This window comes from Anopheles gambiae, chromosome 2 (assembly GCF_943734735.2).
Source record: "Anopheles gambiae chromosome 2, idAnoGambNW_F1_1, whole genome shotgun sequence".
Taxonomy (NCBI): domain Eukaryota; kingdom Metazoa; phylum Arthropoda; class Insecta; order Diptera; family Culicidae; genus Anopheles; species Anopheles gambiae.
In genome coordinates this window covers 48370205-48390277 of record NC_064601.1, presented here as the reverse complement: position 1 = coordinate 48390277, position 20073 = coordinate 48370205, and the positions used below count along the sequence as shown (strand labels likewise).

The 20073-nt window shown below is 44.8% G+C and overlaps 5 protein-coding genes across 15 annotated transcripts in view; 3 read left to right on the top strand and 2 right to left on the bottom strand.

Annotated features, from left to right (window-relative positions):
• Positions 1–96: 96 nt before the first annotated feature.
• Positions 97–1107, top strand: LOC1270878 (low molecular weight phosphotyrosine protein phosphatase 1). Its single transcript, XM_309631.6, has 2 exons — positions 97–224; positions 531–1107. The coding sequence occupies exons 1-2, from the start codon at positions 188–190 to the stop codon at positions 977–979; spliced, it is 486 nt and encodes a 161-aa protein (XP_309631.5). The 5' UTR covers positions 97–187; the 3' UTR covers positions 980–1107.
• A 183-nt stretch (positions 1108–1290) lies between these two features.
• LOC1270877 (DNA topoisomerase 1) lies at positions 1291–11792 on the top strand. 3 transcript variants are annotated; one of them, XM_309629.6, is made up of 8 exons: positions 1291–1484; positions 4295–4560; positions 4652–5828; positions 5950–6074; positions 6768–7897; positions 7980–8230; positions 8317–8498; positions 8588–11792. In XM_309629.6, exons 1-8 carry the CDS (start codon positions 1452–1454, stop codon positions 8688–8690), a joined length of 3267 nt encoding a protein of 1088 aa, XP_309629.6. In that variant the 5' UTR covers positions 1291–1451; the 3' UTR covers positions 8691–11792. The 3 variants fall into 3 exon arrangements, with proteins under 3 accessions (XP_309629.6, XP_003436707.2, XP_061500463.1); XM_003436659.2 differs by lacking the exons at positions 1291–1484; positions 4295–4560; positions 4652–5828; positions 5950–6074 and adding an exon at positions 6369–6658; XM_061644479.1 differs by lacking the exons at positions 1291–1484; positions 4295–4560; positions 4652–5828; positions 5950–6074 and adding an exon at positions 6395–6676.
• Positions 11793–12035: 243 nt separating this feature from the next.
• LOC5667618 (coiled-coil domain-containing protein 96) lies at positions 12036–14447 on the bottom strand. 2 transcript variants are annotated; one of them, XM_061644489.1, is made up of 2 exons: positions 12599–14447; positions 12036–12511 (listed from the first exon to the last, which is right to left on the bottom strand). In XM_061644489.1, the coding sequence occupies exons 1-2, from the start codon at positions 13908–13910 to the stop codon at positions 12177–12179; spliced, it is 1647 nt and encodes a 548-aa protein (XP_061500473.1). In that variant the 5' UTR covers positions 13911–14447; the 3' UTR covers positions 12036–12176. The 2 variants fall into 2 exon arrangements, with proteins under 2 accessions (XP_061500473.1, XP_001688201.3); XM_001688149.3 differs by having other exon boundaries at positions 12036–14441.
• Positions 14448–15924: 1477 nt separating this feature from the next.
• Positions 15925–18676, top strand: LOC5667617 (uncharacterized). The gene is made up of 2 exons (XM_001688148.3): positions 15925–16408; positions 16480–18676. Exons 1-2 carry the CDS (start codon positions 16314–16316, stop codon positions 16745–16747), a joined length of 363 nt encoding a protein of 120 aa, XP_001688200.2. The 5' UTR covers positions 15925–16313; the 3' UTR covers positions 16748–18676.
• Positions 16926–20073, bottom strand: part of LOC1270874 (plastin-1) — a 28566-nt gene continuing 25418 nt past the window's right edge. For all 8 annotated transcript variants that reach the window (XM_309626.5, XM_061644483.1, XM_003436657.2 and 5 more), the window contains one exon: positions 16926–20062. In XM_309626.5, coding sequence (XP_309626.5) covers positions 19362–20062 — 701 coding nt within the window. In that variant the 3' untranslated portion in view covers positions 16926–19361. The remainder of the gene's footprint in view (positions 20063–20073) is intronic.

Below are 20073 nucleotides of genomic sequence, written 5' to 3'. Positions count from 1 at the left end.
TCATAACCCAGGCCTGCAACGTGTTTAATTCAATCCTCAATCCATGCTTTGCTAATCACGCGATTAATTTAAAAAATATTTTAGAAGCTGTTTTGGTGTTTCTTTTGGACCACCCTGTTATTGACAGATCAGCAAGGTGTAAATTAAATCAAAACATTCACATTTATTTACAAGAACCGCGAGCAACATGAGTGAGAAAAAGAAAGCACTTTTTATTTGCCTGGGTAAGCTAACTTCTTGATAATATTTATAATTAAGTTTGTGATCGTCTTCGCGATGCATACGATGCGCAAAATCATTGAAAACTAGAGTGTAATCAAACCGCCGGCATCGGTAAGGTCCGATGTTGGTTGGTGTCATTTTGCTGCAGTATTGCAGAAAACAACATACTTTTTGCACGACGTTTGATGTGTTTTTCAATTGCTCCGGCAAGTTGTGCATCTTCGATTTGAGTATTCTGATATACCACCGCCGCCTGTTGTTTAAATAGATGTGAAATAATTAATCAATATGGAATTCATCACCCCCAGGAAACATCTGCCGATCACCTATCGCCGAGGCGGTGTTCTTAAAAGCAATCGACACAGCTGGCGTAGCAGATCAGTGGGAAGTAGACAGTGCGGCCATAGGATCGTGGCACGTTGGACGAAGCCCTGACCATCGGGCTCTGGCAACAATGAAAAAGCACGATCTACCGTACAGCAACAAAGCTAGGCAGATTAAAAAGGCGGACTTTGAGCATTACGATTACATTTTCGGAATGGACGGGGAGAACATTGCTGATTTGAAGGAACGCGCGCCCAAGGGAGACAGCAAAGCGAAAATACTACTGCTGGGTGATTTCGATCCGCAACAGCCTGGTGCTATCATACGCGATCCGTACTATGATAGCGGCTCGGAAGGGTTCGAGCAGTGCTACGTGCAGTGTGTGCGTTGTTGTGATGCTTTTTTGTCCAAGGCTCAAAAGGGTGAAATATGAATTGTAAGTTGATGATTTAATTTAGCAAATTAAAGCATTCAACATTACTGAAATGGGAAGTAAAATGCATTGTGATGACCCTTTCAAGAGATGGTGAATAAAAATAACAGTACGATATGAGAAAGTAATTTACCCTGCACACAATTTGACCTAGCAAGAACTGATGCAATGTATCAAAATCGATCATTGAATAGGTCTAATCAACGAAAGAATAGATAAAATGATATCTTTCTTGCACAGGATCAACAAGGTTAGGTGAACACTGAACAACAGGTAATAAACGGAGCATTGTTTACAAACCCGTCCGTCACTGGGGCATGCGGGATAATCCGTGCTGTTCGAACAACCGAGGTGCTGGTGTGAAGCTCTTCTTCCGTATCGCGAACACCGTTGTCGTTGTGGTCGCCGTAGTTTTCCGTCGTCGAAAAATCATTGCTTTCCGGAATCCAAAAGCTGTGGAAAAGGTGCCAACATGAGTGTCGACGCTGCCGTTCCTCAACCCGCGGTAAGTGACCCGGCCGTGTCAATGATAATGGAAAGGAGATTGTTCTCAAATTGTGCGCAACATTTACACTTGTCCCTTTCGGCGACGGTGTAGAAATCGTTCTCGAAGTTTTCTCATTGTATGTGCCATGTACTGCCTCGTTCGCAATTGGGCCCTTTGCACCGGGCCTGTATGGCCTTTGTGGTTCGTCGTAATAGATGAATAATCCCTGGTTTGAGGGTCTGGATTCGCTATCGTTTGATATAGAATCAGCCCCTTAACAAAGAACACAGTGCGCTCGTGCTTGTGTCACACTCGCACTCTGCGAAAACGACGTCCTCGGCTCGCAAATGTAAAGTCCTTCAAAAGCAATCATAATTGGTGTCACATTCGATGAAATGATTAGTGAAAGTAGCAAAAGAATAGCTTTTTGTGACATTTTTTATCTACCAAACGTGTTTCCGAGATATTCAAGCGCTGTCCATCGAACGGGCTCTCGGTCGCGTTCGGTGCGGTGCGGGTCTGTCTATTCGAGCACAAGTGTGTGTACGGCGGCTATGTTCGCTGATGTTAGAGCGTAGCCGACCGAACCAGCGAGGAAAATGGCGTCCGGAGACTAAGTCCCACGTCGCTGCCTTCAGTGAAGGAAAGTTAAAAATCGAATATCTTCAATTTGGTTGGTCGTATCGTGCTGGGAGTTGGCGCAAAACGCGTTTCAGCGAAAATGCTATCATTCCAGAGTGGGTTGATTTTTTCGTCAATTTTCGTCTAAGTCCCAACTTTTTTTGGGACTTAGAAAATTTTTCACTGCTTGCCCTTGTTATATGTACGGCGCACCTTCGCTTGGAATTGGTGTGGTGTGCGGCACAGACATGGCATTGCATGAAAAGTGATAATGTGACTAGGGCTACGCATTCTCTGTGCCTGACACGGAAAGGTCATGAGCATGTGGAGATGAAATAGGTGTTCTCTAGATTTGCTAAGGATGAAACATATTTTTTTTATCCAATTTTTACCTCACTTCAGTGACGCACTCAAGATGTGCGGTGTCGGGCCAGACTATTGGTGTCTGTGCCTTTGCCAACACAAGAGAACAAGAGTGAAATGTATTTTAAAACGCGCAATGCACCCAACATCGGTCCTCTTTCGACACAGAAAAGACACAGTCGGTGGCTGGTTTTGTCTCTTTGCGTGAAACTTGTTCGCGTGAACGAAGTCGGCGGTGCATTTCACTATCAGCCGAACGAACGTTTTCTCGTCGCTTGAATGGAAGAGGAAGTATTTGCAACATGAGAGGCGCATTAACACACGGTCGCACATGAACACACGAAATTCAGCACACAGCAAACGTTCAATCAAGGTGAATGGAATAAAAGCACTACGTGTATATTGCGGCTATATGTATGGTAGCACGGGGAGGAAATTTAGTGTGTGCTGCATGTATTATGGTGAAATTGAAAGTATGCAACGTGGCCGGATATCAAGTCCTGCGTAAAGGATTCTGTTGATTCAGCAATTGATTGGAGATGTAATTAAATCTAAATTAAATAACATTGTCCAAATCAAACATAATAACATTTTTATAAACAATGTTTTATAGAAATTGGAGGGCAATATGTGCAGGCAAAATCATCGTTACCACTTATTTACACGATGCAAATGTTTTCATATTTTAATTTACCTTTATTTAATTTAACACCACACCGGATGGGTTTTTCCGGTCGGCTTAAACCGGAATACGATAACCCCGATTTTTGTATGAGAACACGTTGATTCTTATAATTGACATGAAATCGTTCTAACCTCGTTTGCGCTAGCCAATCTCTTTTTATTTTTATTTTCATCTTCTAGTCTTCTCCCCTCCTCTACCTCGCTACCGTTCGGCATTATCATGTATTATTTGACTAAGGGGAAGACTTGGGAGATCAGCTGGTTAGCTGCATGCGGTGTAGGGAACATGTGCTTGGGTATTAGCATAACAAGTATGGTGCGCATACACTGAAATGTATGGCACATGGCGGAAAACGTTAACACCACCATCATCGTCATAGATAGTGGCACCGCACCATGTTCATGTTGGATTCGCAGCCCAGTCTTAGGGCAGCATAACCCAATTCTGATTGGTAAAATGTTGCGTGGCGAAGCGAACACATGGACAATGACCGCATTTCTGGTGTTGCAAATGCTAATCGATCGTCGAAGCATCTTGTGGGTTAAGTTGAAGGTGATGGTAATGCTCGCATAGCCGTATCATAGTATTAGTATTATTTTAACGGATTTTGGGAGAGTAAAGAAGCAATTTACTATGCTACGCGTTGACAATCTAAAGCAGCATGCACACAATGACAAAACAGTTTACGATTCGTTGAGTATGAAATTCAGTAACTGTTGCCTGTTGCGCACTTATGCGTAGTTATATTGTAAATAAGAATGGCCTTTGACTGTTTGGATAGTGTGTGTAGCTTTGTTATAATATTTTATATATCTTTGCTACAAATGCTTTTATTATTGGTATTATCAAATGAAATATAATAGAAAAAGTTTACGTATCTGTTGATTGATGCCATTTCAATAGTACGCGGGTATATATTTTTTTACTTGATTCAACGTTTTCATTGCGTGATTAGCTTGGCAAATTGAGGCGAACGAGGCACGCGTTAAAAGGAGGTTTTATTTTTAAACATTGCTATTCTTGTTTGTATTGCAAATGGTGTATATTGAACAATCCTTCGTGGGATAAGATATCGTTATCTAGTACTTGCCGCTTCCTGTATGATGTATGCGATGATGTATTAACTAACTGTATTATTGATACTTTATCTTTTCCAAAGGATTCCTCCAAGGTGATGAATGGCATGATGGAACGGCCGAACGGCGTAAGCAACGGTCACTCGGGCGGTGGAGGTGAAAACGGCGATCGTCATAAAAGCCACAAAAGCTCTAGCAAGGACAAGCATCGTGACAAAGATCGTGACAAAAATCGGGATAAGGACAAGCATCGCGATAAAGATCGCGATCGAGAGAAGGACAAGAATCGCGATAAGCACAAGAGCAGCAGCCATTCGTCTTCTTCGAAAAGTGGTAGCAGCTCATCGAAGTGAGTGTGATGCAAAGAGCTCGCCGATTAGTAATGTTTTGCTTGTGAATCTTGATTTGACGATTTTGATGTATGTTTGTAATCTTTTTAGGGATAAAGAGAAGTCTGACAAGGAGAAACATAGCTCTAGTAGTAGCAGCAACAAGGATAAGGAAAAAAGCCACCACAGTAGCTCGTCGACGCACAAAAGTTCCAAAAGCGATAAGGATCGGTCGAAGGATAAGGAACGGGACAAAGACAAACATCGAAGCCGCGAAGATGGCAAGGATCGTGACCGTGATCGCGACAAGAAGGATCGCGACAAAAGCAGTCGAAGCGATAAAGACAAGGACAAGCACAAATCGTCATCCTCGTCCTCGTCGAACAAAGACAAGGATCGGGATAAGCATAAGAGTAGCAGCAGCAGCTCTAGCCGCGACAAGGATAAGGACAAGAACAAACATTCCAGCTCGAGAAGGGACAAGGATAAGCACTCCTCGTCGTCGTCATCCTCCAAACATAAGGATCGGCACCGAGATGAGAAAGTAGCTTCGGGCGAGGTGAAGGTGAAGGAAGAACCGGAGCCTGTTCCGACGGAATTCTTAAACGGAGAAGGGTATATACCCCAGCAGAATGACGCGATGGTGGAAAACCACGCAGGACCTGTGGGAGGAAAGTTGGACATTTCCCAGGCAAGTTCGTGCGATTACTCGATGTCGCAGTTCCGCGCCGACGAGACACCATTTGCGTTGAAGCAAAATGAAACGATGGACCAAAACACTTCCAACCAGGGCGACGATTATCAGAATAACGATGACGAGGAGGGAGATGACGCAAGTCGTTATAATGATTTTAACACTGAGAATGGTCATCACCATGAACAACAGCCCCATATGTACCAGCAGCAGCAACACCAGCAGCAAGGATATTTTGGTGGCATGCAACAGCAGCACGAACAGTATCAGGCGAACGTTCAGGCCGCTATCAAGATGGAGCCGCTAGATATCAAAGATGAACCGCAATCTGGCCAGGAGGGGGAGGAAGAGTCCGAGGACGATATACCACTATCAAAGCGGAAGAAACGCGAGGCTGAAGAAGGCTACGATGAAGATGGTAGAAAGAAGAAGATTAAGACGGAGAAAAAGGATAAGAAAAACAAAAAGCGCTCGCATGATTCCGATGATGCCAACGAAAACGGCGATGATGTCAATAGCAGCAAGAAGAAACCGAAGAAGACTAAAATAAAAAAGGAGCCAGGAGTAGAACCACCCACCCAACAAGCGAAGAAGGTAAATATGCACTAACGACGGGCAATGATTGTATATGCGTTGCGTCAACCTATGGCAGCATTGCGAAGCAGGCCCGATTTACGCCAATGTTTGTTTCATTTCTTTGCTCACTCGAATACAGAATGCTAAGGCTGCCCCCCCAATGCCTGGAAACAATCAGGCAAGAACCGGCGATCAGGCTGGAACCGGCAAGACTGGACGAGCTCGGGTAAAGAAGGAAGAAGAAGAGCAAGAAGTATGGAAATGGTAAGTGGATGTATTTGGTTAGCATCCGAGTTTGTATGCGTGTGTGTGTGGTTAATGCAGAAGAAATGGAATGTTTTGAAAACATCAGACCGGCAAATCACTGGGTATACCGGTGGTGGTTCCATGAGGAGCATTGCACGTTGGTGGAAGAGTGCGCAAGACTTGTGAGATGAGGAAGTGAAACGCAGTGTGGCTGTATGCGTGTTTGGTGCATATGTGTTGGTTGGCTGTGGCAACATTTTACGATAGTTCATACACTGACCGCCGTATGCGGAATGGCGCTTTTGTAGTGAGCTGTCAGACCAGGTGACAGCTGGGGGCTGTGCATGCACAGTCGTGCTCGTCCAATGAAAAAGTGTGTGCTGGATGAAATTTTCCACTCGTAACAAGTGAATGTTGTCGGTTTTTCGTTCCGTTTTCCGATCACTTGCGGGGCATCGCAATGGATACAATATGTGCTATCAATCAAAACGAATACTGACACGGATTACATGTGCGCTCGTTAATGGTGATTCCCGGCTTCTTTTCCACAACAGTGCAAACCTCTTGCACCGGGTGCCAAAACGTTTACATTTAACGAATAGGTCGAGAACACTTATCCGGTGTGCGAAGAATACGGAGAGCTCTCTCATAGCTAGCGAAATACGCTAATGCCGTGATTTTTGTTTTGCTTATTTTCTTCTCCAAATTCAGGTGGGAGGAGGAAAAGCGCGACGACGGCGTCAAATGGAAGTATTTGGAGCACAAGGGGCCTGTATTTGCACCACCGTACGATCCACTTCCTTCGCACGTGAAGTTCATGTACGATGGCAAAGAAATGAAGCTCTCGCAGGATGCGGAGGAAGTGGCAGGCTTCTACGCGCGCATGCTGGAACACGACTACACATCCAAGCAAGCGTTCAATGACAACTTCTTCAAGGATTGGCGCAAAACGATGACGCCCCACGAGCGGGAGCGCATCACCGACTTGGAAAAGTGTAACTTCCGTCCTATGGCAGCGTACTTCGCGGAAATAGCCGAGCAGAACCGGAATCGCAGCAAAGAGGAGAAGGCTGCACTGAAGGCGGCGAACGAGCAGCTGACGAAGGAGTACGGCATTTGCGTTATCGATGGGCATAAGGAAAAGATTGGAAACTTCAAAATAGAACCGCCCGGTTTGTTCCGCGGCCGTGGCGAGCATCCGAAGATGGGCCTGGTGAAGAGGCGCGTTATGCCCGAGGACGTCATCATCAATTGCTCGCAGGACAGCAAAATACCGTCCCCACCGCCAGGTCGCCGATGGAAGGAGGTGCGCCACGACAACACTGTATCGTGGCTAGCTTCCTGGGTCGAAAATGTGCAGGGGCAGGTGAAGTACATCATGCTGAATCCCAGCTCCAAGCTGAAGGGCGAAAAGGATTGGCAGAAGTACGAAACGGCGCGTCGGTTGCTGAAGCACATCGATAAAATTCGAGACACGTACCGCGACGAGTGGAAGAGCAAGGAGATGCGTATCCGACAGCGCGCGGTAGCGATGTACTTTATCGATAAGCTTGCGCTGAGAGCGGGCAATGAAAAGGACGACGATCAGGCCGATACGGTCGGTTGCTGTTCGCTGCGTTACGAGCACATAGCGTTGCACAAGGAGCTGAACGGTAAAGAGAACGTGGTTGTGTTCGATTTCCTCGGTAAGGATTCCATCCGCTACTACAATGAGGTGGAGGTGGAGAAGCGTGTCTTCAAGAACTTGGAGCTGTTTAAAGAAAACAAAAAGCCGGGCGACGATCTGTTTGACCGGTTAAATACGTCCGTAGTGAACGAATATCTGAAGGGATTGATGGATGGTGCGTATAGAAGAAAAGTGCTATTGCGTGTATGCATTGTTTCGCTTACTAATTCGTCACTACTTGCTCCATTTCATTTCAGGGCTCACTGCCAAAGTGTTCCGTACTTTCAACGCATCTTACACATTGCAAAAGCAGTTGGAAGAATTGACGGATCCTAACATGTCCGTACCGGAAAAGCTGCTTGCTTACAATCGTGCAAATCGTGCGGTCGCTATTTTGTGTAACCATCAGCGGGCCGTCCCGAAAACGCACGAGAAAAGTATGGGCAATCTGAAGGAAAAGATTCGCGTGAAGCGCGAACAGGTTGAACAGTGTCAAAAGGAATTCAAGGTACGGCAAAGAAGACCTTCGGGGGGCGCTTTGCAAGAGATGCGACGGAAATTTCAATCGTTTGGTTTTGGTTTACACCATTTCAGGATCTCAAGAAAAGTAATGTTCGTGATCCGAGCGCGTTTGACAAGAAGAGCAAACAGTTGGAAAGGCTAAAGGAGCAGCTGAAGAAGTTGGAGCTCCAGGAAACGGATAGGGATGAAAATAAAACGATCGCTCTGGGCACATCCAAGCTGAACTATCTGGATCCCCGTATCTCCGTGGCTTGGTAAGTTTTACACCTGCGCTGAGAGTGTCTAACGAATGATGTGCGCTTATCTATAATTGCCGTTGCTTACCCCTCTACTCCCTCTGCAGGTGTAAGAAGTTCGGAGTACCGATTGAGAAGATTTTCAACAAGACACAGCGTGACAAATTCCGATGGGCAATAGATATGGCCGACGAAAACTACGTATTTTAAAAGAAAGAAAGAAAAAAACAACGGGACATTATGGACGCGCGTTGCGGTGGTTTTTGCAAATACAGCAAACCACCCAAGCTGTCGTCCTACATGGACACTCGTACTATGCGTGTCGAATGAAAAACATCATTTTGTTCACCATTTATCATATTCAGCTGTGAGGTAACCACGATGCAGTGGTATTGAACTTCCTTTAGATACCTAGGAAAGGATCAGTTTCGCGACAGCTTGGTCATAATCGATCCAGCCGCGATGCACTTTTGCAATGAAAGATTCGCAAACCGTACGCAATTCTAATATACATTTAGAGTTTTATTTGTTAAGATTTGAACGCATCTCTTGAGGAGACCGTTTTACGCGTGCCCGTAGCGTAAAGCACTCTTTGGTATGACGTTTAGAGAGACCACACGTTCTGTGCAAGTATGTCGATTATCTTTCATTTTAAGATATAACGTTTCGGGGTAGAAAAACGCAAGACGACCGATTATGATGTCCAACCTTGTTAGAATAAAATGATATGGTTGAAGAAGAAAATGACAGCATTGTACCCTTGATGTGCGGTTTCCATTACAAGGGCTACTTTCCTATTGTATATGTGCATGCATTGTAGGCAACTACACGCATATAACTAGAACAAAACATTGGTCAGACCTAAGCGTAGTCGTATGTTTGAAATTTTTGTGAAATTCAGTGCGACAGTGTTAAGGCGTAGAACTAAACGTGGCAGAGAGAGAGAAAGAGCAAGAGAGAAAGAAGAAGAAGAAAAAGAGAGAGAGATATGTAGAAAGGTTTAATTTATTTTAGTAAAATTCCATCAATCAAACTGCTCGAGACTATCTCTCCGCACATCAGTAGAAAGAAGGGCTACAGTGGTTTTAGAAAGCCCAACAACGTTAATTTACAAATTCGATTGGAAAAGGATCGTCCCACTCTGATTTTATCCTTTATTCGCTTTAGCCTGCTTCTCTCATGTATGGCGAGGGTTGTTAGTTACGTGCGTAGTGAAGGTTCATTGTTTCCTCTCCGTTACAACAACAAAAAAACTGCTAAAGTGTGTGAAGTTAGTGATGTTTCGGACATAGTTTTATATTTTCTTAGCAAAACACAAACAATTAGATAAATTAACATGATCGGGGTGGTCTCGTGGGCCAGTCGTCAACTCGCACGACTTATCAAGCCAACCAATGCCCGTCGTGGGTTCAAACCTTATATGGACCGTCGCCCCATAGCAAGGACTGACTATTTCCGGCTGCGTGGTACTATAATAAGTCCCGCAAGCCCTTTGTATCGGGCCGGCATGACCGCGATGGTCGTTACGCCAAGAAGAAAAAAAAGAAGAAGAACATGATCGTGTATAATAGTATTGGATTCGCATAACGTGAGTGCGTGTGTTTAGTTAGTAATTACGCATTGATGAAGCGCGTAAAGCTCGCAAATTTCACGCGAGGGTTTTCGGGCGGGGAGAGGGCTAGCAGCAGGAATGTTCTCTCTATTACACCACGATAAAGGCAATAAGGTCGTACTTGGCACACCCGTTCTTCCGGCAGATAAACCAGCCAGTGTATATTGTTTGTGCTCCTGTGTACACATAAACACACTCACACACACACTGACATTGTTTTCAAACTCTGCACAATCATCTGATATGTTAAGTTGTAGTATTTAGGTGCGTAGATGATTTATTTGGTTCGTGACACGATGTTACTAGGAGTGCACTCTGCTGAAGCAAAACAGAAATCAGTGTAAAATACTTTGATAGGATTTAAAGATGACTCAAAAAACAAAATATATGCATATATATTTAAAACAAAAAACAACACAAACACACCCATATGATACACTAATGGATCGCATCTGATTGTAAGAGGAGACATGTTTGTGTGGAAAGCATCGACTAACAATCGTGTAGGGGAGGGGGATGGTAACTTTTAAGCAAAGAGTACATTACACAACACAACAGCAAAGGATCAATTTGGTATTTAGGGGGGTGGTGTAATACAAGCACTGGAAGTGTAATGCCTAACATTAAAGACTATCGATGGATCAGAAGAAGGAAGGAAGGAAGGAGGAAGGGGGGCTCGCTGTTTGTACGTTTACGAACGGTAGTTTTGGTTTGTTTTACTCCGGAAACCTATGAAGCGCAAGACACGAGTGTTTCATGGGATGGGACATCCGTTAACAACAGTTGCATACCCCATTTACCGTTACGTCGCTCTATCTACATACACATCTAAGCATCTTGACTTGATAGTGGATAATGATCGAGTAAACTAAACTATAGAAAGGCGAAACGTTTTGGGTTTCGTAAAAAAAAAATAGCACACTCATATATAACAACAAACGTGATAAGAAAGAGCGATCAGAGCTGCGCTACCGATGCAAGAGGGGTCTACTTTGAATCATCTCACCGAAACCCATCATCTCATATCGATCGATCACCTTCATCTCAAAGCCGTTTTATTTGCAATACTTAATTTTAAAACGCTTTCAGTGTGAATGCCCCTTTGCGATGACGAATGCCATTAGAATGGCGTTATATAGAGTAGAGAATGATTCATGCAATTACTAGACCTTCAATTCAGGTACGACGAAAATTGTACGAAAATTCGCGTGATGTTAACAGGACAGAAGGCCGAGCTGAACCAGCGTTACAGCAGTAGCAAAGGAAAGGAAAGCAAAACACACACACACACACAGAAAACCACCATTAAAACATTTGCGTACCGCCGAAACTATGAATGAAGCAAGGGAGACAAATGGTCAAGCGTGTATGCCATGGAAAAAGGGAAGCAGATGATCCTCCTGCACACATCGATGCACCTGGGGAGGAGGGGTGGGGCACACGAAGCCCAATTCGCTCGAGACGAGTGAGGGAGACAAGGTTCGAGTTCACATGGAAGGCAAAATGCATGTGCAAAGACAGCAGCAACGCAACTACTGTAAACAGTAAGTAGTGGCTGGGAGGGAATTTGAAACGGAACTAAAAACAAATTACATAGAAAAAAAAACATATTGAGGAGAGAGAAGTGCGAAGGGCTGACGAATTGATGATATGATGCAGATAATACATGATTTAAATAAATAACTTTAAGTGAAAATCCATTATCATTTCTGTGTTTCTCGCCGTCGTCAAGTTCAGCAAGTATGTGTCATCCTGTTGTGATTCATGTTAGCCTATATCATTTATAACCTGCGTTTATGTTCTTCTATTCGTCGACATAATTATTGATCATTATTAGAACGGCCTGTTTATTCGGAGCACAAAAGAATACTGCTGCAATAGTACATACGTAGTTATCGATCCTTCAGTAGGTTAACGAGCAAAAAGGGATAATTTAAACGGATCTCCCAATGTGCGGGCCTCTTCCTTTAGAACATTCTTCAAATATTCGGGCTTAAAAAGAAACACTTAAATTGCGCATTGAACATTATTTGCGAAACATTACGGCTCCCTATACCCATCCGTCCTCCTTGCACCTTCGTCCCTCAAGGAACTTCGTGAGAAATGTGATGCTCGTAGTGAATCACGCGCTCGTCACCGTCAGATCCTGCATGCGCCACATACGCTGAAGAAGATGACCCCGGGGCTCCCCGTCCCGACCCAGTGATGAAGCTGCGGAACGAAACCGTCCGCTTGACCGTTTGCTTCTCCTTTACCGGCCCACCAACGGCTGCGCTGGTTGCCGATGGTTCGAGTGCCGCCAGCTCCTTGCGCGACAGTGCCACAACCTTCTTGCGCTTGTGTGCTTGCCGCTGCAGCTGCAGCTTCCCGGTCATCGAGGGCGGTGGTCGCACCGGTTCGGACGCGATCGGGCGGGACTCTGAAACGTACATACACTCCTCGTGATTAACGCCGGCCGCATCCGTGCACTGGTAGCAGGTCAGCTCGCCGTCCTCCATCCGCTTACCCGTGCGACAGTTGGACCAGTCGCGCGCCTTAAACTCGGCCAGCACCTTTGCCACCTCCTCCGGCTCGTTGTCGTAGTTCATCACGTAAATGTTGGCATCATCGGCAGCCGGCCCACTGCCCTCTGCTAGTTTCAGCTTCATGCTGGCCCGGTTCGAGCGAAGATCGGTCGGCTGGTAGCGATACCCGCCACCGTTGGTCGCCGACTGGTGCGGTTTCGAGCGCAGGGTCGGCTTGCGCAGTGGATGCGCAGGGAGCCGCCGTCTGGAGGGTGTGGTGGGTACGGCGGAACCTACAATCCCGTCTCCCGCACCATCTGTCTGCCGCTCGGGGCGTGTTTCGGCACTGGCGTGCTCCGGCTCCTCATCACCGTCCTCCTCCTCCTCCTCGTCCACTTCTGCCTTTGCACGGTTCGGATCGGCATCCTTCTTGCTGTCGTAGTTTCGTTCCTTCACGTACGCATACTTACGATGGTGGGGCTCGGTAGCGTACGCACAGCTCTCCGACGCACTGTCGCTGGCCGGATCGTGACACACGCTACACACCATACCGTCCTTCTCGTACGTGCGGCAGTTCCTGGGGTCCTTCGCCAACCGCCGGCTTTGCTCCTCAGACTCTGCCTTTATTCGCTCGTAATCCTCCGAGGAGGAGTAGTCGCCCCGATCAAACCGGTAATCACCGTCCTGCTCTTCTTCCTCCTCGCCGTCGTCGTCGTCCTCTTTGTCGGTCGGCTTAGGTGCTTTACGCTGAGGAGCGGACTTTTTCCGCTTGCTTTCCAGATCTTCGAAATGTTTCGCAATAAACTGCTCGTACCGTGCGGCATAATCGTCCACGTCCGTACTCTCCTCCGGCTCGCTGGCCTTTTCATCCGCATCATCTTCATCCAGATCTTCCTCGTGCTCATCGGTGAGCAGTTCCTTTTCCTGCTCGCGTTTGCGGTGCGTCGATGGTTTCCTTCGTTCCCTTAGATTGGCACGTTTGGCTCGGGCCGGAACGATATCCTCGGGCGATATGTAGGAGGGATCGAGCGTAAAACCAGGCGTTGGTGAAATCGGCTTCAGATTAGCCAGATTGTAGTCGGTGTGAAAAGTTGACTCATGCGGCTCATCGTAAGAAAAGTACGATCGTTCGTCGAGTGGCAACAGATCGCGATCGATATTGGTGTCGTATTCAAACTCGGATAACAGAAGCTCATTTATGGGAGAGAAACGTTCGAAGCACTGCACACCACTGCTGCTAAGCACAATTAGCAGAAACACTGTCGCAAACCACTCCTGTCCCGAAAAGGACCGTACACTTGTGGCAGAAGCCATTATTAAAAGATCGCGAACGATTGGTTTTCACTGGCAGGTTTAATGTCCCCTAGAAAACTGTCCTCGATTCCACCAGCTACCGTTACCTAGCTACACTGCCGATTGCCTTCAACGCTCGAAGGCCATTTTCCAACTGACTCCGGATAGTGCCGGGGATAGGGAATTTTATAAGCGTGGTGTCGAAAATTGTCCTACCATTTTCAGCCAGCTCGAACCAATCGTACCAAAGCACAGACTGTTGTCATTGTCCGGTGTTGAATAATCGATCACTCTCTGGCATGCACACAGAGCTGGCTGCGCGACAAAAAGTGCAGTGAAAAACTTCACCAGAAAGTAGGTGGTTTTGGCTGCCAACCGTTGCGATATTCGCGATGGATTATTCAAGATTTGGTGGGCAGGTGTGTCGAACATTGGTGATACCATTCTTGCCCGAAGGAATGGGGAATGGTCGCTAAGGTTGAGAAAGTCAAATTGGATACCAGAAAAATAAATATATTACTAAATAATTTCCAATAGTAGAAGAATTTCTATTAGAAAAAAAAACGATCTTATTGGAAAAAGTCGCATGTCTCTGCGTAACAGAGCATTGACACAGAGAGAAGCGATTTGACGCCCGCGTGGTATTTTCGGTTACCGACACAGTCAATTCCCTTGCTTCCTCACTTCCCTAAGACCCATACGACATGGGGTTTCGAAACTGATCAACCGTATCCTTCCACAAACCGAGCCCAGAGCTTGTAGCTAGTATCGTGCGGCGCGAATTGATTTGGTGTCGAATCGATTTGATCACGCATGTTCGCGAATCGATCGCATGACAATGGGGAACGCCGCGTGCGGTTGAACGAGCCGGGAAGAACGTTCCGCATCAACAGGTCGGTGAGTGGTGGTGGACGGTTGGTGTTGCACCGAATGCACTCCCAGCTACTAGCAGCATCGCGATCGGGGGTGGTGTGCATGTTCACACTATGCAAATCGGTGCCACCTAAACGGTGCTAATTGTAACTGTAAGGAAAATGGGGGAAAGGGGCGCAAACAGATGTAATGGTGTAGGGTACAGCCCCAGTACCTTTGGTTTTTGAACCCCTTCCCACGAATGTCTTTTCGTTTTCCTTTACGCACTGATTGCGATGAAATTGAAAGTGTGTAATTTTTTGTATCGAGCTATGTGCTTGGCATATTTCTCCCGGCTCCAGTGCTATGTTGTCGGCTTTATTCCAACAGATCTAGAAGTAGGTGGTTGAGGGGAGGTTGCATTTCATTACTTCATTACGATTATGTATAAAAGGTAAAAATATTGCTTCCAATAAGCCTAGAATCGTTGCTCGAGGCAAAAAAGCGGAATAGATTTTAAAATAACTTTAATTCCAACCGACTAAAGTAAAAGTAGAAGAAGAATTTCACTTAGGTCAAAATTTCATTTTTTACATTTCTTCATATTAGTAGTTACCTTCTTTTTTATTCTTTTTTACGTGACGACTTTGCTACGATGGGACGGTCCGGTCGATATAAGGCTTTAACCCATGACGGGCATGTTGTTAAGTCGTGCGGGTTTCCGGGACTATTACCAGAAATTCCGGGAGATTAACGGCCTGCTTGAAGGTCTTGATCAGTTACTACGTCCTATATTGCGCCAGAAAGTAGTTAAAAATGAAACACACACACACACATTATTATCTATCACTTGTATCTTGAGCATTCCAATGGTGAAGAATAATGAGCAGCTGCAAAAACTGGAAAGAGAATGTACTATTTGTTGCTATGGTTGCTGTGATCTGATAACTTCGTTTGTGTACCAAAAGATCTCTTGTGTACGAACATCTTTCCTGTTTTGCTTGTGAAGGAGAAAGCGAAAATCTATATTGGTTCATGTGTGTATAAAATTTGTGCGACAGATATTCGCTTTATTTCCTACAAGTCGTTTTCAGATAATTCTACAAAACAAAAGTAGTATTTAAAATGCTTCCAAGGCATGTTAAGTCCACTAACAATCAGCTCCAAGTTATGTTTAGCAGTGTAAGTCACTGATAAAGAATCTACTGAGAAAATAAAATAAAAAACTGAAATGAATCATTTTTCCATACAATAACATGCAAGCAATTACAGCTAGGTGAGTTAAGACACGTGAACCTCAGGACACCATTCGGTCTCCATGACGATGATGTACCAAAACACCCACTCGCCGAACATCCGTGTTGCGTCGTGTGTGTCATTTAGCTGTGCTTGAATAGTTGTTCAATTGCACCAAAGATCAATCGATAGATACAGCAGCGTGTGTGAGGACGTTCCTGCTGCACACAGTTGCTGAAGTGTCCAGACAACTCGCTAGCCGCCTTTGGATTGTTCGCAAGCTTATCAAAAGCACACACGACAAATCCGCCTCTTGCTCGCCGCCGTGTTGCTACTATGAAGCATCAACAAGTGGTACCGGACTATGCGGCCATGGTGAAAACTTCCGGCACGTGTCTCTGCTTGGTATTTTCCGGATGGGTACTATTTAAGTAAGTTTTGTTATTCCCTCTCCTTTCTTCTCATACCGCACCGAAATGTAACAAATCTTTACACATTGCAGACTAGTACAGGCCATTTTCTGGCTACCGGGCTATTTGGAAAAGAATCAGGAACAACTGTATCGCCGGGTCGAAGAACGATCGAGAATGTTGCCCGACGAGGAAGTTGATAGAGTGAAGACCAGCTCAAAAGCACGTGACCACACGTCTGCTGAATGTACCAATAAGGAACGTTGTTTAGATGATGGCCCAACGAGCGAGACAATTATGGAAGAGAAGGGAGAAAATGATGCGGTGGAGTGTGAAGCCGACAACAAAAAGGATAAATAATGAGGTTGCTCTTTGGAGGATGATAGTGGAAATATTATAAAATTATTCAAACACAATTCACCAAACAGTTTAACAGTTTTAACGCGTTCAAGCAGTATGGCAAGAAGTGATATGTGTGGACCTATGCAAACACAAACGAACTGCATCACTCAAACCTACAACATGTACAACAAGCCTGTTTTTTTTAATCGGATGATGTTTGATTTTATTTCATTGTAAGTTAATCCACTGTCTGTGTTATAATGCAAAGCCGCCCGGTTACGTCTTTTGATCTACACTCTTGATACAATTGTCATTTCCTATTGGGAGAAAAATCGCATATTTGCAATAGTTGGTGCAGTTTGTCTGGGTGAGGTATGATTGAATAATTATTATTTTAAGCAATACAGACACAATTAAATAGTTTGCATTTTAGAAGACGTATCAAGAACAAAATCTGGATGTTTTCTGTTTGAAAAAAAGCGTGCCAATTAACTGGCACAAATTCAATAGTTGCAATCGAAGTTCATTCAGTGCATTCGGACTGTAGTATCAATCGATTGAGTTGCGGGCTGGTTTCCGTAATGCTTTCTACACCTTACGTCCAAAGTTTAGATGTTTCTTCGTATTCCGGTTTCTTATTCTACTGGTAAAACAAACACTAATAAAATAATTCAAAGAAGCATCAAACATAAGCTTTTCAATCCACGTGGTTCGATATGCACATCTGTGTTTATGTGTTTATGTGTGAGCGTGCGCGGATAAAACATCATCGGTATGAATGATGCAATACACACAAACACATACATGCACGCTCACGAACAATACAATGAACCTAATACTGCATTTTACAGATAGATTTTTCATTCTGAATGGTTTAGTCATCCTTTTTACGCTAATTATTCGCCCTTTACATGGTTTAGCGTTTCTTTTACGCTTAACATAAATCTTCCCCTCCCCTTCCCCGCCATTGTTATGCTAGCTGTACATGAATAAATGGGAGAACACAATTCTCTGCATTATATTCGCATGTACTAATTGCAGTGAAGTGAAATAAAATTTAAGAACCTATTTCAATCAAATTGCAAATTTGCAAAGCAATATAACCATGTGTTAGTTGTTCCTTCCTATTCCTATAGGAATTTCTTTCCCGTCCCTAAATTATTGCAATGTTGTTCCAATAGTTGATAGTAATTCTTTAACCATTTAGAGCGTTAATCGGGTGCGCAAAGGAACGACTGGAAACGTGGTGCATTTAATGGGGCGCAACATTGTGTCACTTGCAAGCATTGCTAAGCATATAATGTGCCACCGTGTCGTAAATTATGTGAAGGGGTGAACAATTTAATTTCAGTTTGGCACATAACTGCTAATTTTTGCTTTGTTTTGTTTACGTTTTTAATATTCTGTCTTTTGGTTTAATGAAACAAATGGACCCATGGCCCATTGTTCAGCGAACAAGTTTCGAAAACAAAAGGGTAAAAATATTGCCACAAACGATTGCGCGAAAGGATGTGTTATTGCAATCAATCATTCTTTAAAAGTTTCTACTTTTAAATTCCCTGGTGCTGTGCAATTCCTTCTTCCATTGATGTTTTGGTTCAGAAAGTGGATTCATTTTATACCGTCCTCGAACAGTTGTGGATCTCTATCTTCTTTTCGACAACATTTTGTGACAACTATGTGATTGCCTAAACAATCGTAGTACTATTTCTGAAATTAAATTATCTAAAAATCCTGTTCTCCTATGTCCCTCCACGCCGGTAGCGCAAGTTAATCTGAGCCTAAGTTATACATTTTAAATTGGTACTTTACACGTGTTTTGTTTTGCAGCGACTGTCAAGAAGGCTATTCGTAATTTCTCGTTGCCCGCGCCTAATGGTTAGTTGCATGAAAATGTTCAGTTTAAATCAATTAAAGAAGGAAATCAAATATACAACTCAAAAAACATTCCAAACAACGTTGACTTACGTGCGACCTATGCAAATATGTTTGGGCTACTCGCATCATGGCCACATAGTTAATAATAATTCAAACGCTTGAAGCTGATATCTCTTGTCACACATTACTTGTGTGTGTGTGTATATGTGTGTGGGGGTTTAGACGGTTGGTAGATGATCTTGCCTGCTTATCCCTACAATTATTACGAAAGTTATGAATGTAATTATAGCTAATTGTTATTGCATTACCTCCGAAACCAATTACATCCATACGCGTTATATGCTTGTATATGTTGTTCTTACACTTCAGAACTAAGAAGTTTGATTACACGATCGTTAGCCCTGTTTACTTTACATCCACGTGCACACAAACCTGTAGCTACGAGCTTTAGCCATCCGGCCAACCGTTGTTTGCTTGCATGCATACACACATCCATACATACACACATACATGCATACATACATTACATGATCATACATACAAACAAACGCACATTCTCACGATAGACATGCGTGGAAAGGTATAATTCTCTCTCTACACTGCATCACTTTGTCCCCCGTTATATAACCTGGTATTATATTGACTGTTGTGGCCACTATGTTGCGTTGCTCCTGCCACAAATCCGTTGCATATCACCCCATCCCTACGATGATCTATGCTTAATTTCCAACACACCCTGGACGGCGTGAGGCGTTCAATCGGCGAACTCATCGTTGGTTTGCGGCGGTGTAGGTGAGGTGGATGGTATCGTTTCGCTGACCGTGGTCGCCGGTACGGTGGTGGATTCCTCTGATGCTTCCTGCGGCTCCTCTTGCAGATGATGCTCCTCTTCGTCGTCACCGACGGTACCGTTCCCGTTCGTGCCGTTGGTTACGACCGCTGCTGGAGCTGCTACCGTCGGTTCGTTGTCCACGGGTGGCTGTGGAAGCTGCTGGGGAACCGGAGCCTGCACGACTGCAGCGACCGGTGGTGCCGATTTCGCACTGTCCATGTTTGGCACGTAGTCCATCGCCATCAGGCAGGCGAACACGGTCATGATCATCTTTGCCTTCACCTCGGTGATATCCTCCGGCAGGGCGTAAACACGTGCACCGATCTTACGTGCCATTGACACCGCGTACTTGGCGTTCTCCAAGTTCTCCTCCGGGTTGCCACCGTCGCGGACGTTGTCGTAGTTGATGCTGCCGGGTTTGATCGTATCGATCAGATCGATAATGATTTTGCCATCAGCGATCGCCGGATCCTGGAAGCTTTTCAGGCTCGTCCGTTTGCCTGCGCTCTGCAGCTTGGAGTTCACCCACTGGACAATTTCCTTCTCGATGATCGGATTGCCGGTGTTGGCCAAGCGGGACAGAATCGAAAGCGTGTAAGCTCTCATCAGCTGCCAGATAAGTGCTGTCGATAAA